The sequence below is a fragment of the Perca fluviatilis genome, chromosome 12, assembly GCF_010015445.1.
Source record: "Perca fluviatilis chromosome 12, GENO_Pfluv_1.0, whole genome shotgun sequence".
NCBI classification, from domain to species: Eukaryota; Metazoa; Chordata; class Actinopteri; order Perciformes; family Percidae; genus Perca; species Perca fluviatilis.
This window is the reverse complement of record NC_053123.1, coordinates 2,492,648-2,513,498: the sequence shown is the minus strand read 5'-3', so window position 1 is coordinate 2,513,498 and position 20,851 is coordinate 2,492,648. Positions and strand designations below refer to the sequence as shown.

The 20,851-nt window shown below is 40.1% G+C and overlaps 1 protein-coding gene across 2 annotated transcripts in view; it reads right to left on the bottom strand.

Annotated features, from left to right (window-relative positions):
- Positions 1–20,851, bottom strand: part of LOC120569640 — a 28,470-nt gene that overhangs the window by 5,930 nt on the left and 1,689 nt on the right. For both annotated transcript variants that reach the window (XM_039817603.1, XM_039817604.1), the window contains exons 3-7: positions 14,653–14,782; positions 14,027–14,202; positions 12,174–12,337; positions 5,017–5,179; positions 3,210–3,325 (exon numbers count right to left, since the gene is read on the bottom strand). In XM_039817603.1, coding sequence (XP_039673537.1) covers positions 3,210–3,325; positions 5,017–5,179; positions 12,174–12,337; positions 14,027–14,202; positions 14,653–14,782 — 749 coding nt within the window. The remainder of the gene's footprint in view (positions 1–3,209; positions 3,326–5,016; positions 5,180–12,173; positions 12,338–14,026; positions 14,203–14,652; positions 14,783–20,851) is intronic.

Genomic DNA, 20,851 nt, shown 5'->3' with positions numbered 1-20,851 from the left:
CACACACACACACACTTAATCTGTACTTTTTATGCATCAAAAGGTTTCTACTACTGTCTGTAGTTCTGATACAGAAGCTGGTGAGGCAGGACCAGCAGAGCAGCAAGCTTTTCATTATTCTGCTGTTGAAACGCTTGTTGTGATTCAGAATAACCATTATCACAGATCTGTTGTGTTATTAATTAACATGGCAGAACCAGCGGTGGCATCTGGCTGTTCTGTTGCATTAGGTCAATTGTATTAAATGAAAATTATTTTTATCCCCGTTTTTTTTCCACCAGTGGGACATTTTTTCCCTTCATTTTATCATTATTATTATTATTTAAATAGGAATAATGTAAAACATTACCAGTTGTGGGCTGATGCAGTTTAAAACTTTGAAAATGTCTACAGAAATAGGTTGCAATTAAAGAATCGGAAAGCATGAGGTAAGAGATTGTTGTTGAAATGTTCCGGAAGAAGAAAGAATACATGTTTAAATTGTAAAAAATTAGGGAGTATTTCTAATATGATATGGGATTTTATTTCAAATGTTATACAGTACAGGCCAAAAGTTTGGACACACCTTCTCATTCAATGTGTTTCTTTTTTCATGACTATTTACATTGTAGATTCTCACTGAAGACACAATCATATGAATGAACACATATGGAATTATGTACTTAACAAAAGTGTAGGAATAACTGAAAACATGTCTTATATTTTAGATTCTTCAAAGTAGCCACCCTTTGCTTTTTTTGATAACTCTGCAAACCCTTGGTGTTCTCTCAATGAGCTTCATGAGGTAGTCACCTGAAATGGTTTTACCTTCACAGGTGTGCTTTGTCAGGGTTAATTAGTGGAAGTTTTTCCCTTATTAATAAAAAAGCAAAGGGTGGCTACTTTGAAGAATCTAAAATATAAGACATGTTTTCAGTTATTTCACACTTTTTTGTTAAGTACATAATTCCATATGTGTTCATTCACAGTATTGATGCCTTTAGTGAGACTCTACAATGTAAATAGTCATGAAAATAAAAAGGAAACGCATTGAATGAGAAGGTGTGTCCAAACTTTTGGCCTGTACTGTATGTTCAGAAAAAAAGGATGGCTTTAGTTATTCCCCCAAGTCCAACAGAGTATTATCTTGGAAAATAGTAACCAGTAAAGAAGGGAAAAGGCAATTATGTAATAAATCGGACGGATTACTATTTATAAGTTTGTGTGGACTTCAACTGTGAGCTTGATTTCCAGATAAACTCCAACATGTATAGTCAGAAGGTGTGCATAAACCAGTTACATAAGGAACTAAAGTCAGAAGAACGTTTAGTGTTTATATAATAAACATGATTTACAGTGTCAAGTGCGTGGATAATGCTCCAGTGACAACACGTTGCTTGAGGAAGGTGCACAATGAACTCCTTTTCCCCCGTTTGGTTTGGTGTTTGGACAACGTTCATCTATATATCAACAATAATAGATATAATAGTAAAGTCCTGGACAATTATTTCCATTAGTGCAGAGACAGGCATTTAATGTCTAACATTAAGAAATGTTATATAACTGGAAATTACAAACTAGAAAATGTGATATGAAAACTAAAATACTTTTATTTTAGGAAGAAAACAAGAAGGTATCAGACACCTAAAATCATACATCAAACAAGACGATATTTGTAGGACATACTGTAAATCAAGATATATAAATAAATAAATAAATATCAATGAATGAAAAAGTCAAACTTAAAACAACACATTCTATTTGGGAATACTATCTAGCAGCTGGAGTTTAAACATTGCCTTAAAATCAGAAGGATTTGACTCCTTGATTAAAGGGGGTAGTTTCATGTATTTTATGGTTTGGCATCAACATGGTGTCCTTAAGGAGCACACTGTCTGGTTTCTGTTTCTGTGTCCACATTCAAAAGCAAACAACCTTACTATTCTCTCAGTCATTTAGTTCATTACAGTGTGTGTGTGTGTGTGTGTGTGTGTGTGTTTTTACGTTTTGTAGATTGTTGTGTGCTTATACTGTATTCTTTTTTCTGTTTATTCTTTGTTCTAATGTTTATCTTTATATTTTTATATATTGTCATTTAATGTAAATCACTTTGAGTTTACGTGTAATGAAAGGTGCTATATAAATAAAATTGCCATTGGTTAGGTTTGATTTCGATCGATCCATTTTTTATTTTATTGAGGACTGGATGGTTCGAGGTAACGTTATTCTCCAGGCGAAACTGAGCGGGGATACTGCTACCACTGACGGCCACTGTACGTGACATGAAAAAGGGATACCACAGGTGGCATGTCAGCAACAGTCGCCCAAGTCAGAAATGTTCATATTGTACACAATTTATTCGTGTTTATCTCACCCAGAAAAGCAACAGAATCAATCGCCCAGCGAGACACTGTCACAAACTAGATGAGAATTAAATAACATGCATAAAGGGTACTCAGATATGGAGTATTTCTTTAGATCTACAGGCCTCATTTTTCATTTTTGGACCATCTAACGTCTACACCACCACTGGCAGCTCAATAACAAGACAAACTAGGTACATCAAACATCTTGTTGAAAAAGAAAAAAAGAAAAGGAAATGGAAGAACAGCACGGTTGCCTGCAGCCGTCTGCCTTTTCGTCTTACACCACAGTTCAACCACAGGCATGGCACATTACACTCGAGTAATGTGCACAAAGTGTGTTTCCGCCTGCAGTTCTTTCCTAATTTACTCAGAAAAAGTCAAACCACAAACAAAACGGCATATTTATTGTATGGTAAAGAAAATAACAACACATGTCAAACTGGATCATGTTGAACTGTACTTTAAATGACTACAATTCAAGTTGTCTATTCCACATCACACTACAGATGACTCTACATCAAAGAGTTCGATAGTGAGATGACAGAGATCTAAAACCACAGAAGTTCTTAAGTAGCAACACTATGGAGACAGTACTGTAGTGTACACCAATATGTTTCACTACTTTTATGCATTAAAATTTTTAGGACCAATTCAGATCTACTGCCTTTTGAATATTAATGTAATGCTAGAATGTGGTATGCCATTTTTCCAGTAATGACTTCAGCACTTTTGCTCATTTAAAAAAAATAAAAAATAAAAAAGCCAATTAAAAAAAGTGAGTGTTGGTTCCTTCCAACAACTGCTTCCTTTAGTGCTGCAACACCAGCTACGGATTTCAACGCTACAATGGATTCTGTTACTTACCAGGACTGATGGTAATGACCTCCTCCTCAGACAGATGAAACCAGTAAAGACCAGCAGGACCACCACGACCAAAACCAACATCACCAACAAAATCAACAAGGCTGCGATCCACAGGTCTGCAGAGAGGAGAGGGCATCATGGGACATATTACTCACACATAAACACAGAGGGAGCCAGGGGCCAAAATAAAATAAACAAATCACTCAAAGATTTAGAAAATAAAGTTTAAAAAAAAAAATATATATATATATATATAAGTTTATGAACCAATGCTAAAGTTGACTAAAAAGAGGTTATAAAAAAAATCATCTTTTGGAAATTGATCTTAATGCCTTAATTAAAGAAATTCGGAAAAATCCAACCTTTAAGGACACCAATTTTCTTTGTGAAAGAATAATGTTCTTCCTTAAAATACAGGGGGCATAAGTATACACACCCCTATGTTAAATTCCCATAGAGGCAGGCAGATGTTTATTTTTAAAGGCCAGTTATTTCATGGATCCAGGATTTGGAAGGATTTTGGAATTAAAAGAGCCCCCCCCATCATCACATACCCTTCACCATACCTAGAGATTGCCATGGTTTTATTTCAGTTAGCCTAATAGCTGGTTTGATTTGCATTGAGAGATGATCTTATGGAAAGTACCCCATGTCAGCACTGAGTGACACAAGTTCCAGTAGGAAGAGTTGATTTTGCGCCAAAACAAACTACAACAGTAAACAAATCATTTATTTTACTATTACCAGGTAAAAATACGCATAATTCTTTTTTCACATCTGGCCCTTAATATTCCATTAAACTAATGTTAACATACAGGGGGGATGAAGTAGCAGCTATAGTGGAAGGTCCTGCATTCAGATTCCCATTTCAGAATAATATATATCATATTATTGTATAATTATTGATGCATTAATGTGTTATCACTTTCATGTTGTAGCTGGTAAATGATTTCATATATTGCTGGGTAGCTTAACCTATAATACATCATCATTTATTAGTTAATAAATAATTTAAATCTGCAAAGTAACTAAAGCTGTCAATAATAATATATAATATAATATGGTGGAGTAAAAAGGAGGCATTTCATTGGTTCTTATTAAGGGGACCATGTGGCAGTGATTGGTGGGCATTTTAACAGAATTACAGCAGCTACAGATGACAGATCTTTTCTGCTCCTTTTTCAGAGCCCATAAGTAAAGAAAAGAACAATTCAACAGAGGTCCGGGCTAAGCCCCCGATGTCCTCAAATCCTAGAGACGCCGCTGCCGCTCACTATCCAACCAGACAGGACACACTTAAGCAAACACAGCTGATATCTAATCTGCCCATCTGATCACAAAAGTCGCATTGAAAAGTAAAGTGGAACTTTAAAGCTTATAATTGCAATAAAACCTTTGTGAGTAACAAGGCACTACTCTGGCTACACTTGTTCAGGCATAAACATGTAGAAAACAGATATGTCAGTGTGCTCTCATTCACTGCCGCTGTGTTACACAGCACAAATAGCAAACTGCTACAAACATGCTAAAACTTTTTTGTTGTCTGATTTGTAGTCTAACTGTTGTCTAGCTGTCTATCTCTTAAGCAAATGCTTGTAAACTCAGCTGGTTGCTAAGGCAAACCAGTCTCTTTTTTTCTCTCTACCAGTGGCCCATATGGCTAATTAATAGTCACGTAAGTGAGTAAATAATATGGCTAATAAGCCAGGGGAACTGAAAACACCGGTGTGGCTGTGCAAGGCCTTTAAGATGATGTAGCATTTGAAAAACATAACAGCAGAAGAAACATGCACACAAACACAGTGACCTGTGCCTGCAGTGAAGAGGCCAGGGGTGGAAGCACACACAGGTTGGCTGTAGCTGGATTTCCTAGGCGCAAAATCGTCTGAGAAGCAGACTGAGACACAGTACTCTCTGCCAGATACCAGACCCTCCAAAGGCACTCGTCTCAGAGACCTGGTGTAATTAAACTGCACACAGAGAGAACACAGACAGATGTCAGATTAGTACAAGAGAAAAAACAACATAACAAACACAGCATTACCACCATAGATTAAACCATAGGAAGCTAATGCTGTGGTAAGGTCAAGGGGCAACTTCTGGGCCTGAAAAAAGTTAAATTGAATACGTTAGTGCCTTAAACCTGCATTCTAACTTCCAGCATGGGGGCGACTCCCCTGGTTCCAAAAAGAAGTCAGATTCTAAGTTAAGTAAGTAAGACGTTAAGGTTATCAATAACACTAATGGCCGGGACACATATAGCCGATGGCTGACCGTTGACAGAAAACCCCCTCGATATGATCAGTCGCGTCCCCGAGGTCCAAAAAACTGCCACAGAACAGACCAAAAAGACGAGAGGAGACGAGACGTAATACATATCTATAACAGCAGGCGGCACTAATCTGTATTGTTGCCCAAGAAATGAAAACCGGCAGCTGATTGGACGAACGCGTCACATGGGTTTGTTTTCTCCGGAAATTGAAAGCCAGACTGTCATGGCGGTCGTTCAGAATACGATCTCATATTGTACTAAAATAGTTCACTGAAACGTGTTTCTGAAAACATTTTAAGCAAGAAATAGGCCATGCAGTTGCTGAATCTGTCTTCATTTCAGATCAACAAAGGTCAGTTTAAAAGATTTTGGTCAGATTTTGAGAGACTCTAGTCACCTCATTCCGCTCGTCATTTCCGGGTGAGTCCCGACTTCCCTGCCGCCGACCGAACATGTCGGGTCGGCCAAAATGAACGCCGACAGCCCCCCAGACGGACGACGGCACGGGACACACCGAACAGATTTGAGTCACTGACCTCGCCAGACTGTCCCACAGCCGATAATCGGCCTGATGTGTCCCGGCCTTTAGATGCCCTTGCCACCTATTATTGATGGCACTACTGGGTCTGAAAATATTGCTGAACTGTGGAGAAAACATTATGGGGATAATTGTGCTAAAAGTGACGAGTTATTGTTGGTGATCTTTCCAACCACGATGGTGTGGTAATTAGACCTGATGGAGTGTGCTATGCCACTGAGAAATGGGCAGCTAACAAAGCATGTGGCCTTGACCAAACGACAGCAGAACATCATTAGTGTGCTAGCTATTTCATCGATCCTATTAGTGCCTGTAGTCAAAGACCAAACCGGTAAAAATAACCAGCAAGACCAATTGCCCTGGCACTTTGCAAAGTATTAGAACCAATCTGGTCAGACAGGCTTCAAGAATACTTCATAACCACTGAAAATGTATTTGGTTTCAAATTTGGTTGTTATTGAGTATAGAAGACATAACACTACAATATTTATGTATTGTCTGGATGTGTCAAAAGCCTTTGACCGTATAAATCAAGGAAATTGTTGACTTAATTGAGCGAGGGGCCCCCGATATCTGATAAGGATTTTGCACTTTTGGTATATGCATCAAACCTTGCAGGTTAGATGGGGTAAAAGTATACCTGTACCCTTCTTAGTGACTAATGGGGATGAGACAAGGGGGAATACTGTCACCTCTTCTCTTCAATTAGTATACGGAGGATCTTTCTTAAAGTTAAAAGTGTGCAAAACTGGATGTATGGTCTTATTAACTATCTCATGTATGCTGATAACTCAGTATAGTGCTGGCCTACAGTATGGTGCCCACAGTATGGTGTGCAGTATGACATTAAATTTAACTCTAAATAGACTGTTACCATGATTACATTACTGAAGGAGGGTCAGAGGAAAGATTTTAATTTCTTCTTTATGGCAGACCAAGCACTGAATGTGTTAAACAAAGTGAGATATTTGGGTCACATCATCAGGAATCATTTATGTGATGATGACATGATGATGATGATGATGATGATGATGATGATGATGTGCAGCGCCAGTGTTGCAAAGCTGTATGCACAAGCCAATTTGCTGGCACGCAAATTTCATATGCGCACAGTTAAAACAGCCCTTTTTAGAGCCTACTGTACTCCACTCTATACATCCCACTTGTGGTGCAGCTATTGTAGGCAAAAATGAAAAAGCTTCAGGTGGCATTTAATGTTATAAGACATATAAGTCATATGTTTGTGACAAGTAATGTTACCACCATTCATGCTGTGTTGAGGAATTTTATGTACAAATGCCGCTTAAAGGATACAAAAAAAACTAATAATGGCTTTACAGTTTTTCTTGATTGCTTTGACCTTCTTAAAGAAACTGGGATCCACTTGGTTTTCATCATCACTGTCTCAGCAGAGCAGAAGACACCTCTTGCAAATGTGTTAACCATTTCTCATTGGATTGACACATTTTTCCCACCCTTTTGCAGAACAGTTAACACGGACGTCATTCAAGCAGTCCAAACTCCATTGTTTTAGCTAAGGTAACCAAACAGAAACCATCTGTTCCTAACTATTAGAAACTACCTACATCAGTATGAAATCACTGAAGCACCTGTTTGACACTCCTTCACACAAATCTTCAATTAGCAATCAGTCTGCAGGCCTTAAAGGTGCAGCGTCTGTGTTGTTCTTTGCCAACATGGATGGGAGAGGTCAAAGGCAGATGAGAGTGAGAGTGAGAGTGAGAGTGAGAGGGGTAGAGGGGTCTGAGGAAGAGGAGTCCAAGTGTGAGGTGGAGGTATAGTTGGAAGGGTTCAGGTTTCTGATGAAATTCGGGCAACTGTTATTGATCATGTTATCAATCACGGCTTTTCACTTATAGAAGCTGGACAAAGAGTCCAACCTGTTCTGAACAGAAACACTGTCGCATCCATTGTCAGAATTTTTCGACAGGAAAACAGGTAATGTTGCTGTACTGTATATACAAAAATATCTTCAGTGATATACTTTATGTAATTGTTCCCTCATTCCCATTACATGTATTCTTTATAGAATTCAAAGGCTACATTCTCTGGTGGTTGAGGGAGACTTTTTAGTGCTGAGCAGCCGTTGTGAACATGGTTGTGGCAAACAATGCCATAAGGCTGCGTGAAATCAGGGCAGCAGTGATTGCAGATCAGGGCATGTTTAGGAACATCAACAACGTGAGTGTGACCACCATTGACCGCATCCTAAGAAGGAACCATATGGCCATGAAGCAGCTCTATACAGTTCCATTTCAAAGGAACTCTGGCATTGTGAAGGAGGCCAGATGCCAATATGTGGAGCTAAGGAAACATTACTACAGTATACTGTAATGCCTTGTCATATCATGCAGTTAGAGTTAACTGGAGTCACTTTTCGTTGTAATTTTGCCTTTTTTTACTTCGAGAATAATGGAGCTTGAAGCTGAGGGGGCACATCATGTCTTCATTTATGTTGATGAAGCCGGCTTCAGTCTCTGTAAAGTGAGGCGATGTGGAAGGAACCTCATTGGGTACAGGACCACTGTCACAGTTCCAGGACAGAGGGGTGCCAACATAACCATGTGTGCTGCCATCTCCAATGATGGCGTCCTATGCCATATCCCCACTATTGGCCCATACAACACCGAGCGCCTCATAACATTCCTGGATGCACTTCATGACAGGCTGATCCCACCTGAGGAGAGAGGGCTGTTGAGGCCTGGCATGCCACTCTTCGTCATTATCTGGGACAATGTGGCATTCCACCACTCTCGCCTTGTCAATGAGTGGTTTGCAGTACGCCCTCGGATGATGATGCAGTTCTTCCAGCATATAGCCCATTTTTTAATCCCATAGCGGAGTTCTTCAGTGCTTGGAGGTAGAAAAATTATGATCAGCGTCCCTATGAGCAGATGCCCTTGCTGAATGCAATGAATGCTGCTTCCCAAGAAATGGGTGCAGAGAAATGTCAAGGTTGGCTAAGGCATGCAAGAAGATTTTTCCCTCTGTGCATTGCAAGAGAGGATATCGAATGTGATGTGGATGAGGCCATGTGGCCCCATCGTCAAGACAGAAGAGACTAAATATTAGTGGCTATTTCTTATACTCTACAGTAATGTTTACTTTACTGTTATATATTTTATTTTCTTAATTTCTTTTACTATAATAGATTTAATTTTGGTTTACATGTATTTTGTGTAAGATTTACAGTACTTCAGTTTTCAGCCACCGTTTGAAAATAACAATCAATGGAATCAATAAAATTTGCATTAAAGCATTTCTGATTCTGGATACAATTCTTTGCAAAAAGGTAAATTTGACAACAAATGTCACTAGCATAAAAGCTACATACAGTAATAGGCTACAATGACAAGCAATGGTGCACTGATTCACACGGAATGCTGTATTTAGTATTTTATGTCCACTGTGTAATGGTTGATTGGAAGAGCTCATACACTTGTTTGCAAGTTGTGTTGTTTGCTTATTTTAAATGTTTTGGCACGGTTAGAGCCTTTTGCAAACAAAATGTGTCATTTTGACCATCAGTGCCACTGTTCCGGCCTGTGTGTTAATTGTTTTGAAAAATGTGGAGTTGGAGTTGACTGCTGCATCAAAGCAATCAAGAAAAAATTTAACTGGCCCCACACAGAGTGACACAAGGTACAATAATTATTTTTGGCAACATTGGAACAAATCTAACCCAAAGTCTTCCTTATTACACCATGATGTTTATTTTGTAAATGATGGTCCCATTTATTTAAAAATAGATGATAAAGCATTCAGAACAGAGGCTCAGCAATGCTAACCACTGCACTGTGAACATTAAAATAGACCGGAACTTGTTTTTCTGTGTTGTCAGTGTTTTCATCTTAAACGTTGACCCTCTTACTGTGGGTTTTCCCTTCATCAAAGTTAATTGGGACATTTTGGTCGCCCTAAAATGTCTTGTTCAGTGTTCGCTAGCGTTAGCTGCTGGGGACATCAGCTGGGGAGGTCAGGCAATTATCCTGGAAATCCCTCATCTTCCGCTTTCTGTGTGTTGCACTTCAGGGAACAACAACAAACTTGGAGCTAGCAAGCTACCCGCTGAAAATGGCAAGTTTTAAAGAAAATTTGGCTCGTGCAACAAGGCAGGCCTGCTTGGTTCTTTCGGGAAATAATAGTAAAGTTTACCCATTGGTGGGATTCCTGTGGACGAAGTACACACGGCGAGAGGAAATTAGGTTTAACCATGTATCAGCTAATTTAAATAGCTCAGGTTACTGTATTGTGTCAACAGTTAACTTCATTTAATATTTAATGTGGTGTTTTCTTTTTCGGGGTGCAAATGTTCCACCAGAACAAGTTCCTTCCTGAGACCATTTAGCAGAGCCACAGTCACTGCGTGGTTTAAAGAAATCGGGGGTCTCGGTTCACTTCTAAAGGCTGCTTTATGCTTCTGTGTCAACTCCACGCCGTAGCTACGCCGTCGCTAATACGCCGTCGTGACCCTTTTGGAGTTCTACGTTGGGGTTGCTTTGCATCGCGGTGCATTTCACCGCCATACCGCTAGGGGGTGTCGCCTGTTTCTGTGTCGGTCACCATCGAAACGGTACTCAGAATGGCAAACCCCATAGACTGCCATGCAAAAATATTAATCTTATTTGTTTGGCCTTTTCTTGCTTAGATTTTGTAAAGAGTATCAAGAAATAGACACAGTAAAATCCATTGACCTATAGTTACTGTAACCAGAAATTAAGTCGAAGTTTATTAGCGAGGTGTCTGCCAGCCAGTTTATGTTATGTTAGCAAGTAAACTTTACCACAGCTGCCCACAAAGTACTGCTTGCAGGCAAAGTGCTAATTTCAAAACTTTACTGACATATAGACACTTTACAAACAGATAACACCGTCATTGTAAACTAAATATGTCTGAGTTTATTTGCAAAGCTGATGTCAGTCAACTAGCATGTTGCTACTCCCCACAGTAGGCTGCTTGAAACACCCACTATCAACACGCAGGACGAGTGGACCAATCACAGTCCTTGCGGTCTGCGTCGCCTCGACGCAAAGTTACAAATCTTTGCAGGTGCACATCGAGCTACGGCGGAGGGCTCGGAGGGGGGTTCACGGTGACACAGAGGGGTCTGCGGGGGACACCGCTGAGTCAACGCAGAAGCATAAATCAGCCTTAAGTGAACTAGAGCTGGTTTACTTTAGGTGAGAACGCGATCAGATCCAAATACAGAAGAGGAAGCCTGTGATTTCAACCTTGCACACAATTTATGGACTTAAGATTTAAGAGATGATACTTTCAGATCCATAAGCTGTTCTGAGCACACATCGCTGGTCGTCTGTGTGACATCTTCGTCTCTCTCCTTCTCTCGCTGTCTGTCTGTCAGCTGCTTATTGTTCACCTTCTTCTTAAATATTAGAAACACTAAAGCAGAACCAGAAAACCTGAGACGTTATAAATGGGGTGTTGCTCCTTTATTTCTGAGAGCAGGAAGTGTTGGCGAGTTTCACTCAGATATTCTGTCCCATAAACAAGCGACCGTCTCGATCGTGTGACGTGTGTGTACAGTGTGTTTGGTGCGTTTGACAAAGTGCAGTGTGAAAGCAAACCCAACCAAATGAAAAATGCAACAATTACTATGTTTACATGCACACGATATTCCAGTTTTTGCCCTAATTCCGAAAAAGACGGTATTTCGACTAAGCTGTTTACATGACTAATGAAAGTGAATATTCCACTAATATTCCTGTTTACATGCAGCAGTGCGAAATACAATTTTTTCAAAGTTTTACAGCGGTGGCGGACTTGTTGGACCGTGCGACCACAGCCTCCTTGACACATTCCGAATGTGCAGTATACATATCCAAAGAATGCCTCTAAAACCCAAACAATACTGGAATATCCCACGTCTAAATCAGAAAATGCTATATTCAGAAAAAGGCCTTATTTGGAATATCCAACCAGAATATGCTGTTTACGTGACCTGTATCAAATTCAGAATATTGTCATATTCGGAATAATAGTGGAATATTGGTGTGCATGTAAATGTACTCAATGTTGCAACTTCACCCCCCGAATCGCACTGAGTCCACCGAACTATAGGAGTGAAAGCGCCCTAAAACTCTCATGACTCTGTATGTGAGTATATGTACAGCACCTGAGCTTTGTCTGTACTGCTGCCTGAGTATCCTGTATCCTGTATCCTGAGTCTGTACCGCAGAGAATCATAGATCCCCCTAAGGTGCTCCATGGGAGGCTGAAGTTCCACACACAAGTTTGGTCCACAGGGCGTCACGGTCAGCAGCGGCAGATCCATGTCAGCTGGAGGACACAGACACAGGGACAAATAAGATCATTTAGTTACAAAAACACAAATTTCCATCACACGATGGGTTACCAATAGTTCATCCAAATTGAGGAAAGATAACCACTATAAAAATGCTGCATTAAATTAGAATTATTGAAGTGCAAATTCCTCTGCTCATGAAGGCAGGTACTGAACAGTAACCAAAAACCAAACCGGTTTATTCAAAGTCATTTGATGCAAAATAATCTTCAACAGAAGTCTCTCATAACTTCAAGCAAAACACTTTCAACAGAGAACCAGTAAGTAAATAAGTTCAGGGAGTAAAGCAGGTTAAGGATAACATTTTAATTACTATAAATTGCAATACATTTAAAATCCAGAGCTGTAAACTGTTATCTTAATGACCATTAGGATAACAATGAATTGACTGTCTCTACAGAGTTCCATACTCTGCAAAGATGCATTTTTTTTTTAAATAAAAGCAGTGCTTTTTTGCTGGTTTATATCATGCAGATGGCGGCGCCAAAGAAGCAGCGACACGAAGATCTCCCTGCAAACGGCCTACAGAGAGGAGGTCCAGACACTAATCAACAACCTCTTCCTCAACACAAGAAAACCCTAAAGAAATCATAAAAAGCACCAAAAAAACAAAACAAAACACACTCCATGATGGTCTGTGTGTAAATGGAGTGGAGGTGGAGAGGGTCTCCATTGGGGAGGTCCCGATCGGATCGGAGCCGATATGGACATTTTATAACTGATCGGGGATTGGCAGGCATCCCGATCACCTTACTCCGACCATTTCTGTCAGTAAATTCTACTCCATTCTTAGGAGCAGTTGATTTTATATGTGAGTTTTATAAAAATGCAAGCTGCACTAAGTTAAATAAATTAGTTACTTTGTTTACTTAACAAAAAAACGGTGTGCAGCTCTATTATCTTGGCAAATACAAGTATCTGCTTGGGACTCGTAATCGGCAGATATTTAATATTTTTAAAATCGGATCGGATCACACAGGTTTCTCCCCAGCACAAAGCTTCCTAGGAGCCCTCCAGAAAGCTGAAGTACCTTGCATTGGTTTAGGAAAGCCACAGCTAGAGATAGACAGATTATGGGCCCTGGCCCATTATCAGCAGTTTGTAGATTATCTGTAGCAGCGTTTTATTTGCCTGATAACTGATAAAGTTAATTAATTAAAAAGTGTTCTACTTTGGCTCGGCTACAGCTCTGTGTCTGTCCCTCTGCTTCGGTTTCACTCTCCACTGAGTCTGATTTAATGGTAATCTATTACTGGGGATTATGTTGAAAGTTTCTAATTCATTAAATAACTGCTTAAAGCATTAAAACAAAGTTTTGTGTTGGAGATTGTAACATTCCCAAATCTTAATTTTGACTTAAATGTTTGTTTCCACTTTTTGACTTTCATTTTCACCGTACATGCATATCCGTTCAAAATATGTGTTATCGGTTTCATTAACTACTAAAAATCAGTATCGGCCTTGAAAAAACAGTATCGGTCGATCCCTAGCCACAACTAAGGAAGAGACACGAAAAGAAAACCCCAAATGGAAATGAACTGAAGAAGCTTTTCTGCTACAATTGACAAGAAACAGAAGCTCAAATGGAGAGAAAAAAGAGACGCTATCTCTGATATGTGTCCCTTTTAATTAAAATATTGTAGTTTCAATAAAGTGCCACTTACTGTCTCTGATTGGCTTATATTCTGGTTGGATGACTGGTTCTGAGACCTGTGCGTCCAGCACTGCTTTAACCTGGGTAAAGTAGGACTCATTTGGGTCAGAGAAGGCCTCTGTCAGGTTGCAAACCAGTGGGTGCTGGACATGCTCGCAGCCAGCCACTGGCACCAAAGAAGTCCCCCTTCAGGACCGGAGAAGAGGGAAAGAAGCAGACTTTAGAGGGTCAAAAGAACAAGGCTTGTTTTTAAAGTTTGGTTTTGAGTAAGCTTTCGGTAATGCTATCTATTAACACCTGCAGTTTCATTGTGAAGGCCTTTACATTCAAATTAATTTATTATAATAGCGCAAGTTGGAACTGGTGAAGAATCAGCAGTAGCTTTACACGCTGTAAATAAACGGAGAACAGAAAACACTATTGCATGTGGATCTGTGACATTTGGCCGATTTCCGATCCACTTTTTACCGTTTGCACGACATGATGGTTCAGCCATTAAACATTTGTTCTAACCTGCTCGGAGCACTAGATGGATAGAAAGACTTAATACTACAACGTAGTACTTCTCCGTGCCAGGACACTGTCAGTATGCAGTGTATACACAAGTACAAACACACAACTACAGGTGAAACCCACCACATTGTGCGAACGCTGACATGGTAGTGGACTCCTGTGGGTGTCCTGGGTCCAGGCGCCCATTTCAGCACATGAATGAAATGTTTTGAGGACAGAGTCACATTGACAGGCTGGGGGACTTCACTCATAGCTGGAATACAAACAAACAGGACATTCAATGGATATATACATACAGTAAATTTCCATTTTCATATGCACCTCAGTCAATCACCTCAATTATTGGACTTATTAACCGTCATTGTAAATCTCTCTTCTATATTTGCTAAACCACACTGTGTAATCCAGAGATTTGTTCTTCTTGCATAGATTTAAAAATACCACTTAGAGCAACTTGTAATCACATTATAATCCCTCATAGCAGTGATTATAATGCATTACAAAATGATAACATATTAAAATTATAAGATTTAAAATACACTATAATCCTAATAAGAATATGGTAGTCAGTAAGTGATGAGCAATTATAAAGTATTATGATACTTGACCTTATAAGTCATTATAAAATGGTTTATAATGTGTTAGGATTCTTGTTATAAAGCATTATGATTACTCACAAGTGCTTATAACTATAATTATACATCGCTATAAGCAGATTATGAACTCATTATGCATGTGTTTATAATGCATTATAGACACAAAGTGACCAGCAAGAGTATTATGATACTTGACCTTATAAGTCATTATAAAAAGGATTGATAATGTGTTATGATTAAAGTTATGAAGCATAACTGTAGGTACACACCGCCGATGACGACTTGAGCTTCAAAAGTTACAGGAAGTCATTCAGTTTCAGTGGAAGCTTCTCGCTGCTGAAAGAAGCGGCAAATCCGTCGGCGTCGCGTTTTGGGCGTGTTGAGCGACCAGAGCGTCAAGCAGAAAGTTGAAGTTTGGTCAACTTTATGGTAATGAGCTATGATGCCTTTCAGCGGCACACGACCACCAACCAATCGGAAAATATAGACGTCCTTCGCGCTGTCCGATTCCAGAGAAACATACAATGTAAACTTTTGTTCCTACCAAAACATTAGTTCTGAGAAAATGGAGGAAAAGCTGTTGCTGGGTTCCCTATCATTTATGATATGACTTTGTTTGCGTGTAGGGACCAGTTTTTAAAAAAAAAAAAAAAAAAAAAACGAGGCATGGGATAAAATAGCTGGGATAGTTGGTGTCTCCGGTGAATTGGTGAAGTACGTGCGTGATGTTTTTATTATTTAAGTACGTATGCACGTCTTCCTTGCTTGATGCGACTGTCCTGCCACGTCAGAGCGGCCAAAGCTTCCCCGTACGTTTTGACAAGCGTCCTTGACAGGGTGGGCCAGAGCTTCTTTTGCAGCTCAAGTCAGCGGCGGTGTGTACGTACAGGTTATGATTATTCATGAGTCAGGGCTCCAGACTAACTTATTTTTTTTACTAGGAGCCCTGTAGCCTTAAAACTGTAGAGGCACAGGCAGCAAATGTAGGGCCGCACACCTGAAATTGACCTGCAACTAGGGCTGTGCAATTAATCGAAATGTAATCGTGATTATGATTTCGGCTCCCAATGATCACAAAAACAGAATAATCCAGAAAAACAATTATTTAGCTCATTACGTTTTGCAAGTAAACTCTTATTTTCTCTTTTGTTCGGAATGAAAAAATAAAGTTTAAATAGGAAAAATATCAAGGCAAATTTCACAGTTGTGTTTTTGTTACTGTTTTTTAAGTTCAATAACTGCAACATCTTTCCAGAAGTCAACGAGTAATCGTGTTAAATTATCGTGATTTCAATATTGACCAAAATAATCGTGATTATATTTTTTTCCATAATCGAGCAGCCCTACCTGCAATGCAATTTTTCGCATTCACCCATTTTTATTGTTTTACGGATAAATGCTTTGGGGATAAATAAACAGAAACAGAAGCTACAATGTGCTGTTTATTATAGTTCACAGTCTCACTTTAATTGACAAGTACTTTACAAATGCACAGATGTGTATCAGAAATGTAAACAAAGTATTATTGCTGTTAACGTACTGTATTACTGCCTCACACAGGCTATCCCTCACTCCTCTCTTTTCTTGTTTACACCGAAATAGCAATCATATCTAAGGTGTTCAAACGTCCATGGAAAGGAGAGTTTCTAACTCCCAACGCCCATTGTGGTAAGTTTAGAAGGGGGGGGGGGGGAGGGGAAGAAAAGGGGGGGAAAAGGGAGGGGGGGGGGGGGGGGGGGGGGGGGGGGGGGGAGCAAAAGGGCAATTCAAAGTGCTTTACATAAAACATTAAAGAGCAGTTAGAAAACAATTTTAAACAATTTTAAAACATTAATAAACAAATTAAAACAAGAATAAAATTGATAGTGCAGTATAAGAATAAAAGTTACAGTGCAGTATAAGAAATTAAAGTTAATAAAATAGATTATTTAAGGAAAAGCAACATCAAAAAGATAGGTCTTTAGTTTAGATTTAAAAGAACTGAGAGTTGCAGCGGACCTGCAGGTTTCTGGGAGTTTGTTCCAGATATGTGGAGCATAAAAACTGAACGCTGCTTCCCCCTGTTTAGTTCTGACTCTGGGGACAACAAGTAGACCTGTCCCAGACGACCTGAGAGGTCTGGGTGGGTCATAGTGTAGTAGCAGATCAGAAATGTATTTTGGCCCTAAACCGTTTAGTGATTTATAAACCAGTAAAAGTATTTTGAAATCAATTCTTTGAGGCACTGGAAGCCAGTGTAAAGACTTCAGTACTGGAGTGATGTGATCCTCTTTCCTGGTTTTAGTGAGGACTCGAGCAGCAGCGTTCTGAATCAGCTGCAGCTGTCTGATTGATTTTTTAGGGAGACCTGTAAAGACACCGTTACAGTAGTCAAGTCTACTGAAGATAAAAGCATGGACAAGTTTTTCCAGATCTTGCTGAGACATAAGTCCTCTAACCCTTGATATATTTTTAAGGTGATAATATGCTGATTTTTTAATTATGTTAATGTGGCTGTTAAAATTTAGGTCTGAGTCCATGACTACACCAAGATTTCTGGCTTTGTCTGTTGTTTTTAGGTTTTTAGGTCCGATTCCGATTTAATAAAATGTTATCAGACCCATATATCAGCTTGTCTCCAGTTGTTTTTATTATGACAGAGTAGCTGTTAAAATGCTCTACATGTGATCTGTTGATGATTTACACTGTAGATGATCCATAATCTAAACAGATTCAGTCTCTCTGACTTCTAAATGTAACTATCAGCCACACAACATGTGTTCTGTACACAATAAGCCTTTAAATCAGACAAATAGCAGTTAAAATCCTTCAATAAAAAGTTAATATTTAACGTCATCATGTTGAGTCGATTCTGAACCAATCAGCTGTCAGATCAGCTGAGCCAAGCATTTCCCAGCATGCCCCTGGGTTCGCCTGGGTCTTGCGGTTGGTGAAAAGCAATTGTGCTGCCTGCGTCTCAAACCTGCGGCCGCCTTGATCTCGTGAGGTTATCGTTGCCCACGTGTGCATGACGTCAGAGCAAGTCGGGATCAAGTCAGACACAAATCTAACCAGCATGCATTGGGCGGCGATCGCCGGTGATCGATTCCGCGCAGACCTGGCTCGTCTCCAACGAGCCTACTAGTAGTGGTGTCAACAATAATCGATTCGGCAATGCATTGCAATGCGGGGCATGCACGATTCAGCATCGATGCGGCAAAGTGCCATAATCGATTATGTCACTGTTTATTTTCTGGCCTTGAGTGGACAATAAAGTTGTGAAGTTTCTGTCACTGTGGCTCTGTCTGCTGCATCAGCACACGTCATACAGAGCGGCACGAAGCATGTGAATGTTAACATTTCACATTTTCACCTCAGGTAATTTATAACCAATTAATTTGGATACAAGCGTTGCATTTTGGATTCTGAACAGCGATTCTCGCGCTGCGCGCACACACACAGCAGGGCTGAGGTGTGTGCGTTTCACGCAGCACATGTAGCTGGAAACGTTACCGGGGATTATTTACCGACGATGGCGCAGATGAACTAACGCTACACTCGTTAGCCTACTGTAAGTAGCCTACAATAAACCCTCAATGATTACAGAGTCAATACTTATCAATACCCACCTACCTGTTGTACAGGCAGAAAGCGATATTTTAGTCTGCTCTGTCTGGCTGTCCACTCTCGTCCACCGCGCTGTGCAAACACAGCTCTGCTCTGCAAATAGCGACTTTACAAACAAGCTAAAATGAAAGATGTAGTTTGTAGTCTAAGTGTTTATCTTAATTCGCAACCAATCTTGAACTTTGGACAAACTCTTGTAAACGTAGCTGCTGTCTAACCATCCTCTCCGCTGGAGCGGTAAACCTATGGAGGTATTTAAAGACCAAAACAAATACATGTGGCTGCACGTGAATGACGCCGCGTTCTTTATTCTTGATGATGATGCCGGTTGTATTATTTAGCAACAACATTGTCTTATTTCAAGTGAGGCATACAGGAGGAATGCTAGCCTGCTTCTCAGTCCATTCATCATCACAGCTGCTGTTTTCCACAACTTTTCACTTCAGACTCTTGACAGTGAGATGTTTCCCTGACAACAGGCCTTTCTTTCTGTAAGCATTTTCCACCAATCAGGACACGGATTACGTTTCAGTAATCAAGTCTTTAACCATCACTCCTCAGTGAATTGCCCCCTAATCTGAGATATTTTCTAGTTAAGTAGCCTCTCTAGTTATCATTAACTGGGGGCCAGTAGGGATTTTTTTTTAATGTTGAGACCTGCTCATGACTGATGAAAAATTTGCCTTGTGTGCAGTAGAATGTTGATGCATTACAATGCATCGCAATGCATCGTAGAATCGAATTGAATCGAATCGTTACCTGGTGAATCGTAATCGAATCGAATTGTGAGGGCAGTGCCAATGCACACCCCTACCTACTAGCATTGCTGTAAAAATGCAAATAAATCCGTGAATGCATAAGCAATTAGGTGATATCCTGGAGTTGTGGTGTCTGAGATCGAGACAACACTGAGTAAAAACGTGGCCGATTTTGTGACCAGAACAAATACAACACTGCTGAGGTCTATCAACACAGCTCCGCCGACCGGAAGTGTAGGCAATCCGGGTGGAGACGGAAACGGTGAGGGGAAGAGAGGAGGGGCTAACGTTAGGCTAAGGCTAACTCCTTATCGGCCATTACTACGCAGCATTTCCCCCTCCAAATGTATCTTCGGCACTCGTAGATATATTTTGGACTGCACTATCCTGATTTTCACAGAAACATGGTAACAGCAGCACTGTGCAACAGCACGTGCTGTCTATGAGTGTGAGGCTACAAAAACGGGACACACAAGTGTAGATGACATTACCCACGCGGTGAACCAATCACTCACAGAGCCTCCCCCTCTCACACACATTGGCCAACTCTGGCAGACTCGCTCTCTCCTCCTTTTTTTCAACATGAAATAGTAATTAAAAAAGTCAGCAAATTTGCAGGTCGCACATGCGAAAATAGTTGCAGACTGATGTCATGAAGTGGTGAATGTATGACACGCCAATTCGTATGCCATTTTAGCGTGTTATCAAGACGCATAATCGCTTTTTAGCGTGTTTATCAACGCCGTTCGGCCTCCATTGACCTACATTAGGTGTGAATTTTCGCCGTAGCGAGCAGTATGAAAGGACGCAAGTCCGCAGAAGGAGGTTGGTTGGGGGTAAAACACATGACTTTCACCCAGGAGAGCCGGGATTGCGTCCCGCATGTGGCGTTTATCAATGTTTGTTAATTTTTTTTTTTATGTTTCTTTCCTAAACCCAAGCGTGTGACGTTGGTCACCGTCATGTTTTGTCGTTTTTTTGTGTTAATAAAGCCATTCCCATTGTTGTTTTCCTAAACCCAAGCTTTTTTATTAATTTTTTTACACACGTGTGACGTTCTCACAATAGTACGGCACGTTCTCGCGATAAGACGCCATGTAGAAAGCTCAAAATGTGTACAACACGCCATTTGGCTTTAGGAAAGTGGCGTGTATGTTTACGCAAAGTCATGATGCCATGTTGATAGTTGTGAAAAATACTTTTTGATGATCGCAAAATGTGACCATTTGGTCGCAGTCTGGAAACTACTAAGCTACACGCTGAAAAAAAACTTTGGAGAGTGCAACAAGGCAGGCCTGCTTGGTTCTTTTGGGTTGTAAATATTTACAAAGAATAGGATGATAGGATTGCTGTGGACAAAGT